Genomic DNA, 13487 nt, shown 5'->3' with positions numbered 1-13487 from the left:
TTTGCCGTAGGCATAGCGGAGTCTAGGTAAATTGCAGATAATGACAAGTTTTAGAAATCAATCCTAATTTCTCCAAAGTACTTATGAAATGTAAATCTCAATAAATAACCTCACAAAAAACCTACTGGGGAAATTATTTTCATAGTTGTTTCCTCACTGATATAGTGTATGGGGGTGAATGCACGAGCAAGAGGCAGGTAATGGGGCTTAGAGTGCATCCAGCATCCATAAAAGAGAGATACCGGTTTCCCCTGAAACCAGAGTTGAGGTGGAGGGAGAAATGGACCACTTGTTCCCGGCAGCCACCATTCGAGTCATTGGAAGTCTGGCGATGGGCGGGTAAGGAAGTTTTGGTGAAGTTTTGCTAGCCCGCTGCCCCACATACCAGCGTGAGTGCCCCTCGCGCGGATATGCGAGCAAGTTCGTGTGCTCACGTGAATTACCTCGGCCTCGGAATCCTAGGCAGGTAGGTGGAGTGTTCCTAGTGGAAAATCGACTACTTTTCACTGCAGCATTTCCGTGTTGTTCACTGAGAGGGGTCATATAGGTGAAGAAGCGAGCAACGCGTCTTGTTTTCTTGTTGTTTTGATTATTTTGTGATCGTATTATCGTTATGAGCTTAGGTTTAGTCACAAAATAGTGACGTTTCTTGTTTTCTCGTTGTGTTTCTATTCTTTTGAAACCATATGATTCGTTATAAGTTTAAGTCAGGCCACAATAATGCGTCTTGCTTCGAGGTTTCATTCTTAATATAGTCTTAGCATTGCCATTTGGCCCATATCTTAAGCATGTAGCCACTTCCTCATTGTTTAGGAGAAATTGAAAAGTTTCACGACACCCTAGTGTTTTCCAACTCTTAAAATACTTGTGTGTGTGTGTGTGTATGTGAGTGTATGTGGGTTTTTGTTTTAGTGAAGTTTGTTTAGTCATCTTGTTTTTGTGAAGCACGTATTCAGTGTGGCGTTTGGTCTATTTTTCTTGGTTGAAGGTGGGTGGGGAAAGCAATGAGATTTGGTTACTTTTCGACATTCCGTGTTTTGCAACCGTAGGAGTCCATACTTACAAGTTCAAGTTCTCAATAAGTCTTAGTGCATTTTGTTTTAGTTTATTTCTACACGCGACAGGTTAGTAGAGTGTGATTGTGGATCTACTTTTCAACGCTCTCATACTGAGAATTGAAATCGTTCTAAATCAAGACATATTTTAGTGTCCTAAAGATTATTTGCAATGCTCGTTTAACTTATTAATCAACATTTATTTCTAAGCAATTTGAAATTGCCATAATCTTAACCATTTGGAACAATATACGTACTTCAAATACTGCTTACGTGAAGCATACGTTTGCATGAGTTTTTAATAATTCACTGTATTATTATATATCTCATAGGAATATTTAGTGTTCGAATATGTGATATTACCGTCGACGTCGTTTGTTTTGAAATGCTTTATAATGAAAAAGAGTAAAGAAAATCTTAATAATAGAAGAATTATGTTCGAATTTATGCGATATATGGGATTAGGCTTAAAGGAAGATTAAAACAATTTCAGAAATGGCAAATCCTGATATTTCTCTACAGCAGTTTAACAGTCTAAAATCACTTTGGTCTTGGTTCTGTCTTTAGTCAAATAAGCACTGGTCTAGTTCTCTGAGAGCTGGAAATTGCTAAGGCGTAATGAATTTGCATAAAGTTTGATTCAATACAAATTCATTTCAGTTATATCTTGCTTAATGAATAAAAGTATTTTTGTCTTTTGAGTTTGCTTCAGCAAACAGTTCTTAAGCCAGTTCGGTATCCCTTCTGATTTTGCGAAGGTCTCGGTTTATTAAGTCACTCAAAAAAACAAAGAAACATTAAGCAGCAGTTGATTTCCATTTGAATTACCCTAAAAAAAAACTCTTTTAATCCTCGAAAGACATTTATGAATGGTCTGACGTCACGGCTCCCAGTAGCAGAGAAATCATTTAGAGCTCTTAATTCAGTACCTTAGCTAAAAGATTGGAAGGCACCGTCTGGGGCAATAGAAGAGGATGATGAACAAATAAACTTAAAATTATAATAAAAATTAGAATAATGTTCAGTCTGCGATTTGACAGCTGCACCAAACGGCGGGAAATCGTTTCCTCACGGAAAAGTGGCTATAAAACTAATTATAGGCATGAGTCATAAACTGCAAAAAAAAAAAAAAAAAAAAAAAAAAATCAACTGCCCAGCAGATGAAGGAAAGAAATCGAAAGCAAAACTCAGTGATGATGATTCAGCATTATGGATGGTTTTTCTCACATCGTCTACACTTGGCGTGCAGTGAAGACGATGTTCTACTCATAGACATCATGTTCTTGTCATGTTCGGCACCTGAAGATTAACTTGTCCGTTGCAAGGTCACAAGTGCTTGTCAGGCAGACTGAGTTTTGTTAGATAATTCTGCTTGAGAAGGCATTGTCTTAAAGACGTGATATCTGTTTTAGTTAGACATATCTAAGGATAGCATTTTCAACGCGACCTTTACTTCGAATTACCTTCAACACCTCTCTTTCTTTTTGCCTTTATTGTTTATTTATTCATCTATTTATTTTGTTTACCATTACACTGTCATCATAAGCCTTCTAAAAATACTGTGTATGGTCCCTTTTTAAATGATATTTTTAACTTTATACCTAAAACTCTGCCTGGTTTCTCATCCTTCTTCGCTGTCCTTTTCAAAATAAAACGTACATTATAATCTTTTATGACTCGAGTATGTTGAAGGAACAATCAAAGAGCAGTTCTGTTTTGTAATAATTATATCTATTGATTTTAGAAGCTAATGAGAGTTGTCATAACTCAAAGGAAAGCTTCCACTGTAGAAAAAAATAAATGCATTCGGATAGCTTGTTCATTCATTTTCAAAGCAAAAATAAGTTGACATGTTGGAAACCAACAAGAACATCACATGTAGTCCAGTGTCTCCAATATCCATTCCAGTCATGCTAGCGGAATTATGTAGTCACGCAAACTATGTATGGAATTGGAACTATATAAGCTTTTTTTTTCTATCAATATAAACCAACACTAAAGACCTGCCTTTACACATTTCTGTTTCTCACTTGAGTAATTGCTTACCTGAAACTTGAACATAGATTATCTTCGGTAATACTAATACAGAACCGTAACCAAAATCATCTTCAATACCGGTTGCATAAGTGACCTCGAGCAAAGAAGTTCACCCCAGACGAGGAAGAACCGGTATGTTTAGGTATGGTTAAGGAAAAAAATACCAATGAGATACCCAACTTGCGGTGCATTTTTTATGTCTGGGAATATCTGTTGAACTAGGACGTTTTTTACTTCGTTACTTTTTTTTTAAACTGGCGTATATTTAAAACTGCCATCATGCATAAACGCTTTCACAATCACTGCTTTTGGAATGTTGATTTTCCTGCTTGCTCGTAAATTTCGAACTTGTCAAATTTCTCCTACTAAGCAGTCATTTAGACAACTTTAAAAGTCGTGTGAATCTGAATAAAAATAAATATGCATGCGTTCTATTTCTTAGCTGTTTGATTAATTTTCTAATAATATAGATTATATATATATATATATCGATATATATTAAATAGGATATATAAGACATTATATTGGTAGAATGTATATAAATATATACATATATATATATATACATATATACATACACACATGTTATACATACGTGTATATATATATATATAATATATATATATACATAATATTATACTTAATATATATAAATAGATATATAGATATATTATAATATATATATATATATACATATGTGTGTGTGTGTGTGTGTGTGTATGTATATTATATATATATATATATATATATATATAGATATATATATATATAGAATATATATATATATATATTATATATTTGCTACTTTCAAAATGCATGTTTTCCCCTCTTTGAAATGTCTTGAGATTGTGTAACATTTTTTCCAAGATTCCTAGATAGCTTAGAATAGGATGTTTTTAAAATGTGTTATGAGGGTTCAGGTGTTTGGCTTTTGGTGAGGTAATATTTGAATGCATGGTAACCAGATACTTGGCACTTCGTAACATTGTTTAATGGTGCCCAGAGACCCGGGAAGGGAAAGCAGATTTCATTATCACTCTAGAATATACTGGTGGTGTTAGGAATATATTTTGTTAGGAGAGTGACCAAATAGTTTTGTTTTGCATTTATTGTATTGAATTGTAAATTGATAACTTAGAGGAAATGGCTCAGTTCAATGTTCAGGAATTTTTAGCAGCTCCTTCCGTCCAAGTTTTGTCTGAAACCACTCTGTCTAGAGCACAGTGGAGCGCTTTAGCAGAAGCATGTGGTGGTTATGTGTCTACTAGTATGGTAAAGGCACAAATAAGATGTATTGCTATGGAATCATTGATAAACTCTGGTAGAATAACTGATGAAGATGAGTTAGAATTGGCTCAAGAGTTGTTGAATGTAGCACGTGCTGATCTCATAAATAAGCAAGCAGAAAAGAAAGAGAAAAGTGATGCAGAGTTAGAGCATAGACGCATTGAAGCAGAAGAGAATTTGATTAAGCTAAAAATGCTTGCTGAAAGAGAGAGAATGCAAGCTGAAAGAGAGAGAATGCAAGCTGAAAGAGAAGAATAGACAGGAAAAAACAAGAAAGAAGAGAAAGAGAAGAAGAAAAAGCAGCAGAAGAGAAAGAGAAAGAATAAAAGAGGAAAGAGAAATCGCAAGACATGAAAGGGAAATGGAATAAATAAAAGCTAGATCCACATTACCTGTAACACCGTCTAACCCTAACCAAGGTAATCAAGACCCTGTATTTGATGTAGTGAGAGTACAGAAGGTTAATCCCTAAGTTTACTGAAGAAGCTCCAGATGAGTTTTTTGATCACTTTGAGAAAGTGGCTTCAGGTATGGGATGGCCAGAGGATAAATGGTCAGTTTTTGCTACAAAGTGTCTTGATTGGTAGGGAGAAGTGCTTATCTAGCCTTAACAGCTGATCAGTGTAAAGACTACAAAGTACTTAAACACAGTGTGCTACAAGTTTACCAGATGACCCAGAGTACTACAATGAGAGATTCAGAAATTTAAGAAAAGATGAGAAGGGAACCTTCTTAGATTATGCTTACAAAGTGAGAAGGTGTTTCAAACGTTGGGTAGAAGCTGCTAAAGTTAAAACTTTTGATGAGTTAGAAGAGTTACTTGTTCTTGAACAGTATCTAAGGGAATTCCTGAACATATAAGAGCTTATTTAAGAGAGAGAGAAGTGAAGAAACTTGACAAAGCCGCTACACTTAGTGAAGATTACAATATAATCAGTAGCAAACGTAATTACAATGTCAAGTACCAGAGTCAACAACGCCCAGGTTTTAAGTCTTATCCAAATAACAGGAACAAATTTAATGGGAAACCTTCAAGTGATACTACTAAGAGTACACAAGGTAATACAACTCAGCAAACTAATGTGAAATCCTCATCCAGTTTTCAAGACAGTTACAGAAACCTAATGTTTGTCTGTTTCAAGTGTGGAAGAGTAGGACACTACAGTCAAGAGTGTTACCGGAATCAACAGCAGTCAAAACCAGTTAGTCAAGTTGTGAAACAAACTACGAAGAGCAGTGTGGGAAAGAATCAGACTCCAGAGAAGAAATGAAACTAAACAAGCTGAAATGTTTAGCAACCAGTGGAAATGTTACCTCAAGCAGTGATTGGCTAAGCAGTTGTGGGAGGTTTTTTAAGCCATATATCTATGAGGGTATGCTGTCAACTCAAGAAGGAAGTATGCAAGGTTACCAGTCAAGATATTACGTGATACAGGGAGTAACCATAGTGTGGTAGTACGTGGTTCTCACCCTCAGTTGGAGAAGAGTCTCACAGGAGATTCAGTTTATTTTGAAGGGTATAGGAGGAGAGGAAGTAACTCCTATATGCCGCTTACACCTGTCATGTGAATTGGTGACAGGGAATGTTGATTTTGCTGTAAAGGACTCACTAGCTGTGGAAGGTATACATGTTCTGTTGGGGAATGAAGTTGGTGGTGTGCCATTTATTCCTTGTCCTGTAGTGACAGACAAACCATTGAGGATTAGTCCTACAGAAGAGTTGGAGAAGAATAACCCCCACCTGTTTCCTAGTTGTGTAACTACCAGAAGTATGAAGAGGACTACGACTGTAAGTGAAGAAACTGAGGATTTACACACCCAAGAAGGATCAAGTGAAGGATCTTTGTGCTTAGAAGAATTATTCCAGGGAAGTGAAGTTTCCATAGTGCTGACCAAGAAGAGATTTCCCAAGAAGATGAAGAAGAGACGACGACGAAGAAGAAGAACCTGATGTTCCTGAAGAGACTCCGAGTAGTCAAAGTGTTGCTGAAGACAGTAGTGAAACTACAGTAGCTGAGTTAGCAGATATTGAGAATTCAACCCTTGAAGTTGGTCAAGTGACAAGAGAGAAGCTGATGGACTTGCAGAAGAAGGATGCATCGTTAACTGATTTGTTCTTCAGAGTTGTTGATCGAGAAGAGATGCAACAAACTCCTACCTGTTACTATCTGAAGGAAGGTTTACTGATGAGGAAGTATAGACCTACAGATATACAGGAGATGCTGTATGGGGCGAATATCATCAAATTTTGATTCCATATCCGTTGAGAAAGCAAGTGGTTGCAGTAGCTCATGAGTCTGGACATATGGGAATCAGGAAAACTGTGGAGAAGATCATGAAATATTTTTTCTGGCCTGGACTTCACAGAGATGTTAGCAGGTTTTGTCGTGAGTGTCATACCTGCCAGATAGCTGGAAAACCGAATGAAACCATCAAGAAAGCCCCCCTACAACCTATAGAAGTTAGAGGAGAACCCTTTAGCAAAGTGATTATAGATATGGTTGGACCATTGCCGAAGACAAAGAAAGGAAATGAGTATTTGTTGACATTAATGTGTCCTGTGACAAGGTATCCAGAAGCATTCCCTGTTAGAAACATATCTGCCAAGATAGTTGCTGAAAAACTTGTGGAGTTTTTCTCAAAGTTTGGTATACCAGAAATTGTACAAAGTGACAGAGGAACAAACTTTACTTCAAAGTTATTCCAGGATGTGATGAATTTGTTAGGAGTGAAACAACAGTTATCCACTGCCTATCATCCAGAAACTCAAGGTGCCTTGGAAAGGTTTCCACCGACATTGAAAAGTATGCTGACAAAGTATTGTTCTGAGTCAGGAAGAGAATGGGATGTTGGTTTACCATTAATGTTGTTTGAAGTTAGGAGTGCTTACCAAGAAAGTATGGGATGTTCACCTAATGAGATGATTTTTGGAAGAGAAGTGAGAGGACCGTTGAAGATTCTTGCAGAAAATTGGGAAGAAAATCAAGAGGAAAGCCAAGCAGAGTATGTGAAGAACTTAAGGAAGAGGTTGAAAGAGATTAGAAAATTCTCTTTAGAAAACTTGAAAATGAGTCAAGAGAAAATGAAAAGGAGATTGATGCTAAGACTAAGCTAAGAAGTTTTAGTGTTGGTCAACAAGTGTTAGTGTTCTTACCTGTCAAGAGATTTCCCCTCACTAATAAATTTCAAGTCTTACAAGATAATTCAGAAGTTAAGTGATAGAACTTATGTGATTGATACACCAGAAAGAAGAAGAAGACAAAGGAAGATACATGTGAACCTCTTGAAAACCTTACTTCTCAGAAACTAAAACTGAAACTGTGTCAGTACCCAGACAACTTTATCTACAGAAGACGATGATGGCTACGAATTGGGAGCTGCAAGCAAGATAAATAATTCTTCAATTTTGGAAAATTTGGAGGATAAACTGAAACATCTGAGTGTTGAACAAGGTGAAGACTTAATTGACGTAATTAGAAGTTTTCCAGAAATTTTTTCAGATGTGCCTAGACGTACTGATCTGACCAAGCATGAAATCAAGATTCAAGAAGATGGAAAACCTTTCAAGCAAAGAGCCTATCGCTTATCACCGTATCATCGAGATGTTTTGAAGAAGGAAGTTGAATATTTGCTGCAACATGGATTAGCAGAACCCAGTTCAAGTCACTTCAGTTCTCCATGTGTGTTGGTGAAGAAAACCAGATGGGGGCGGTTCCTTTAGGATGTGTACTGATTATAGGAAGCTGAATTCTATTCAGTGTGGCTGATAATTATCCTTTGCCTCTTATAGATCAGTTACTTGATAATATTGGGTAAGCCAAGTTTGTTTCCAAGATAGACTTGTTGAAAGGATATTATCAAATTCCCTTAGATGAGAATGCGAAGCTGCTGTCAGCTTTTATTACTCCTTTTGGACTATATCAGTATACTGTTCTGCCGTTTGGTCTGATGAATGCACCCGCAACATTTCAACGAGTGATGGATTCAACTGTTAGGATCAATAGAAGGAGTAGGTGTATACCTAGATGACATCGTGATTTACTCTACAACGTGGGAAGAACATCTGAAGATTCTGAAGAAAGTTTTCAAGAAACTACAACGAAGCAGGATTAAACAGTCAACTTAGAGAAGAGTGAGTTTGGAAAGGCAACTGTACAGTATCTGGGTTGAAGTTGGGAAAGGCTTCTTGCTCCAGTAAATGCTAATGTAGAAGGTATCCGTAAGGCTACCCCACCTACTACCAGGAAACAGCTACAGAGATTTTTAGGCATGGCTGGTTTCTATCGTCGTTTTTGCCCAAATTTCTCAGCCGTAGTAGCTCCCTTGACAGACTTGACTAGTCCCAAAGCTAAGTTTATTTGGACTCCAGAGTGTCAAGAATCCTTTGAGAATGTAAAAGCCATTTTAACTTCAAGACCAGTACTTCAAGCTCCAGACTTCGACAAGAAATTTGTGATACAAGTTGATGCGTCAGACTGTGTGTTGGAGCTATTCTACTTCAAGAAGATGAAAATAATATCTACCATCCTGTATCTTCATGTCTACAAATTGAAAAAACATCGAAAGTATATTCGACAATTGAGAAGGAAACTTTAGCCTTAATCACCGCATTGAAAAAATTTGAAGTGTATGTGAATAGACCTAGGAATGAAGAAATTGTAGTGTTTTCTGATCACAATCCACTGTCATTTTATCCAGAAAATGAAAACATAATCAAAGACTGACCAGGTGGTCTTTGTGCCTGCAACAGTAAATAACTTAAGAGTGCAGCAGCATTAGTGGCAAAAACAATGTAGTTGCTGATTATTTATCTCGTTGCGAATCGTTGGATTCAACACCGTGATAAAAAATCTTTCGGGGGGAGGTATATTATATATTGCTACTTTCAAAATGCATGTTTTCCCCTCTTTGAAATGTCTTGTAGATTGTGTAACATTTTTCAGAATTCCTAGATAGCTTAGAATAGGATGTTTTAAAATGTGTTATGAGGGTTCAGGTGTTTGGCTTTTGGTGAGGTAATATTTGATGCATGGTAACCAGATCTTGGCACTTCGTAAAAAATATATATATATATAGCTATATATATATATATATATATAATATACATTATATATACATATATATAAATTATATATAGATATATAGATATAAGATATATATATATATACATATATATATATATATGTGTGTGTGTATATATATGTATTAATATGATCTGTATATATATATATATATATATATATATATATATATATATATATATACACATATATATGAATTAATTTTATTACATCACCGTGATTTATATACAATCATGAAGCTACTAATGTACTTAAATATCCAATTCGCTCTACCTCGGAATTAATATATTTTCATGTGTGTTAACCGAAGGGGAATATTTTAGTTGATGAATAGGTTCGTTTGTCTCGTGGGATCGATCCCTTGTTAGCCCTGTGGTCTAAAGTGCATCATTGCAGTCCTGGTTTCTGGTCTTATCGCTGGATCGATCCCACGAGACGACGTGTTTATTATCAACTAACTATATATTATCACTAACTATATATTCTCCGAGGAAGAGCTAATTGAAATTAATGGGCATATATATATATATATATATATATATATATATATATATATATATATATATCACCAATAAGTCACCAAACAACACGTGATAAATATCTTTTTAACAGAAATTATTACCATCAAAAGTTTGGAATGGGTATGGGAAATCCCCTTTCCCCAGTACTTAGCAACCTATATATGGAATTTTTTGAAGTAGAAATATTACCCGGTATTTTGCCTAAGGGGGTTCTTTGGTTTCGATGTGTTGATGACATATTCTGTGTTTGGCCCATGTGCGAAAATTTGAACATATTTTTAGGCAAGTTAAATAATTTGGTACCTTCTATTAAATTCACCGTTGAAGAAGAAAATGATTGTTCATTACCGTTTTTAGATGTTTTGGTTCATCGAAGGGATAGAAGCTTTGTGTTTGATGTTTACAGGAAACCTACCAATGTCTGTTCTTATATCCACTATTATTCAGACCACCCTGTTTATGTAAAACTTTCAGTTTTTTGTAGCATGTTTTTAAGGGCACTACGGATATGCAGTCCGGAATTCCTAGACTCCGAGAATTGTAAAATTTATGACGTAAGAGGATATAGGTTAAAATACCCAAAGTTTTTAATTGATAAATATTCCAGTATCAATAGGGAGCCTTTTGTGAGAGAAAATATCTTGACACTGCCATATAATGTAAATCTTTCTTTTATTCAGAAATTACTGAAAACTTTCAAGATAAATGTGGCATACAAAAATTCAGGAACACTTCAAAATATCATTGTGCGTAATTCCCCAAAATACCTTGGTCAAACTGGTAAAGAACTAGATTACCGTCTAAAACAACACCGTTACGCAGTTAGAACAGGTCAATCGACAAGTGCTTTATTTGTACACATGAATGATTTTAACCACAGTCTAGACTGGAAAAATGCATCGGAGGAAATATTTTGTAACCATATTGTAAAAAGAAACATAATTGAATCTGCCCTTATTAAGCATTTTAACGATCAACTTATGAATCTGAGTTCAGGTCTTTTTAAATTAGATAGTTACCTTGTTTACAAAATTGTAGGGAAATACAATGTCACCTTATAGCAACAGCCTGTTATGCTAACTGCAGTTTCAGTTCTTATGCACTTTTAAAGTATTCTTACGTGTTTGGTAGTGACAATTTGTAACGATAATTTGCTTGTTAATGGCTTTGATCTTTGTTCTTTGAAATTTTCTTATTTTATGTTTCTATTTATTTATTTTACTTTGTACCCCGAAGAAATGTACGCAATACACGAAAGCGCTTGGTACCTGGTCTTTAATTTTTCACCTTTCATGTGGCTACTTACGTACATACTATATATATACATAATATATATATATATATATAATATATATATATATATATTGTATATAAATTACGAGCTTTTATTGCTGTGGAGGAATCCTTATTTTTCTTTTACAGTCCTGAGATATATGAAGAATTGCCTCGCAGTGAAAATAAATTTTCATAATCATAAAGAATAAGCAAGGTAGATAGGTCTATAAATTAATATATCCAAATAAAAACTTTTTCAATCCGTTTCTTTTTCTCTACAGATCCCCAAATCATATCAGAAGAAACTGACTGCCGAAGACAGTCTAGTGTCAAAAATGTCAAGAAAAAAGGAAATAATGAAAATAGCCTTTTAGGAAACGGAGAAGCAAGAAATATTCAATAACAAACAAGCTAATAGTGATGACAGTGACCAAAAATTAATCACAGAGAAAAATAAAACTTAAGCTTTGACGTGACTGCAAGGCAGAAAAGCTGCCGGACATTTATTTTGGGGACAAGGAACCAGTACGCCCAGATCAAAGATGGCGTCCTTCGCCAGAGGATTTATAACCACTGCTTTGTTGATTTTCAACTTAATCCTCCTTCCTGTCGTCTCCTCGTTGCCTTCACATCCCGCAGGTAAGTTGAAAAGAAGTTATTTACAATGATGGAGATTAACTCATGGCCATTTACGCAAAGGTAAGCAAACTCCATTTCAGCAGCGGGGCAATAATTATTGTTCAATTTGGTGTTTAGTACTCTTCCCTAATCGGTCATAAGTTACAAAGGGAAGGGGGAAAGGGGAGTGTGGGTTTGAAACCTACCTATTGTCTAAGTTGGGTTAAATGATGGGCACATGCTAAATTTTGTCTAGGTCGGCCAAGCGGTTCGGATTTTTATAGCGCACAAACATACAAACAAACATTATCTCTCTCTCTCTCTCTCTCTCTCTCTCTCTCTCTCTCTCTCTCTATATATATATATATATATATATATATATATATATAGATATATAGATATATAGATATATATAGTATATATATATATATATATAGTATATATATAAGATATATAATATATACATATATATAAAAGAGAGAGATAGAGAGAGAGAGAGAGACGAGAGAGAGAGAGAGAGAGAGAGAGATAACCCGGTAAAAATTAAATAATGCTGATTTAATCCCTGTCTGTATTAAACAAGGAAGAATATTTTGCGATAATAATGGATCAATTTAGTACTAGTCAGACAGGAACTATTTTTACCAACCTGATATTTTCTGGTTTTCGTCCTGTCTATTTTTTCTGTCAGTTTAAATATGGGTCCACGTATTCTCTCTCTCTCTCTCTCTCTCTCTCTCTCTCTCTCTCTCTCTCATGTTTTCGGGGACTTCCTATTTTATGATGCCTGTCCTCTTTTAAGATGCTATGACAATTTTTTAAAATGGGGGTTATCTTTGCATTTTGAATAATCTGACTGAAAGTATATTAATATTATATTATATATATATATATATATATATATATATATATATAATATATATATATATATATATATATATATGTGTGTGTGTGTGTGTGTGTGCGTGCGCGCGCGCACGTTATATATATATATATTATATATATTATATAATATATATATATATATATAATATATAGTATATATATCTATAATATATATAAATTCTTAAAACTCAAATATTAACGAACTATTTTACTTTGTCTGCATAGATTTATGTAGATGAATTATGCAGTGTTATGAAAATCTTTACCAGGTGCCTCAAGAGATTTCCACGGAACAGCCCATATACGTTCTTGGATTCTTTTCAATAGAATTGAGGCAATGGAGTGTATAGAAGAAACTGCAGTTTTCACTCATAATCTATTTCTGAAAATATTTGCAGTGTTGCTCCCTCAACAATTATTGCTTACAAAATTCACATTCTGAATCTGACTGCATTCACATGTTTTTTTTTTATCTATTTTGTTTTTATTTAACTTGCAAGAGTTCTCCAAAATTTTGAATAGCTGAGATAATCCTTTGCCAAACCTATTAGAGTATAGCTTCACGTCAAGAGTTTTAAACTTACATCAATGCAGCAACCTCTCGCTAAGCTGCACAAGAGGCACAATGAAATATCTGGCTACCGGAGATGAACCAGCTGCTCCAAACGGCCTGTCTGCTCCTGCGTATAGCATCTCCAAAGCAGAAAAACTGGAATCCCTTAAAGTAC

General features: G+C 35.1%; 1 protein-coding gene across 1 annotated transcript in view; it reads left to right on the top strand.

Moving 5' to 3' along the window:
• Positions 1-343: 343 nt before the first annotated feature.
• Positions 344-13487, top strand: part of LOC135225657 (uncharacterized) — a 33823-nt gene continuing 20679 nt past the window's right edge. The window contains exons 1-2 of the mRNA XM_064264991.1: positions 344-466; positions 11538-11895. Coding sequence (XP_064121061.1) covers positions 11799-11895 — 97 coding nt within the window. The 5' untranslated portion in view covers positions 344-466; positions 11538-11798. The remainder of the gene's footprint in view (positions 467-11537; positions 11896-13487) is intronic.

Source organism: Macrobrachium nipponense, chromosome 13 (assembly GCF_015104395.2).
Source record: "Macrobrachium nipponense isolate FS-2020 chromosome 13, ASM1510439v2, whole genome shotgun sequence".
Lineage (NCBI taxonomy): Eukaryota > Metazoa > Arthropoda > Malacostraca > Decapoda > Palaemonidae > Macrobrachium > Macrobrachium nipponense.
The sequence above is the reverse complement of the archived record's forward strand: the minus strand, read 5'-3'. Positions and strand labels throughout refer to the sequence as shown.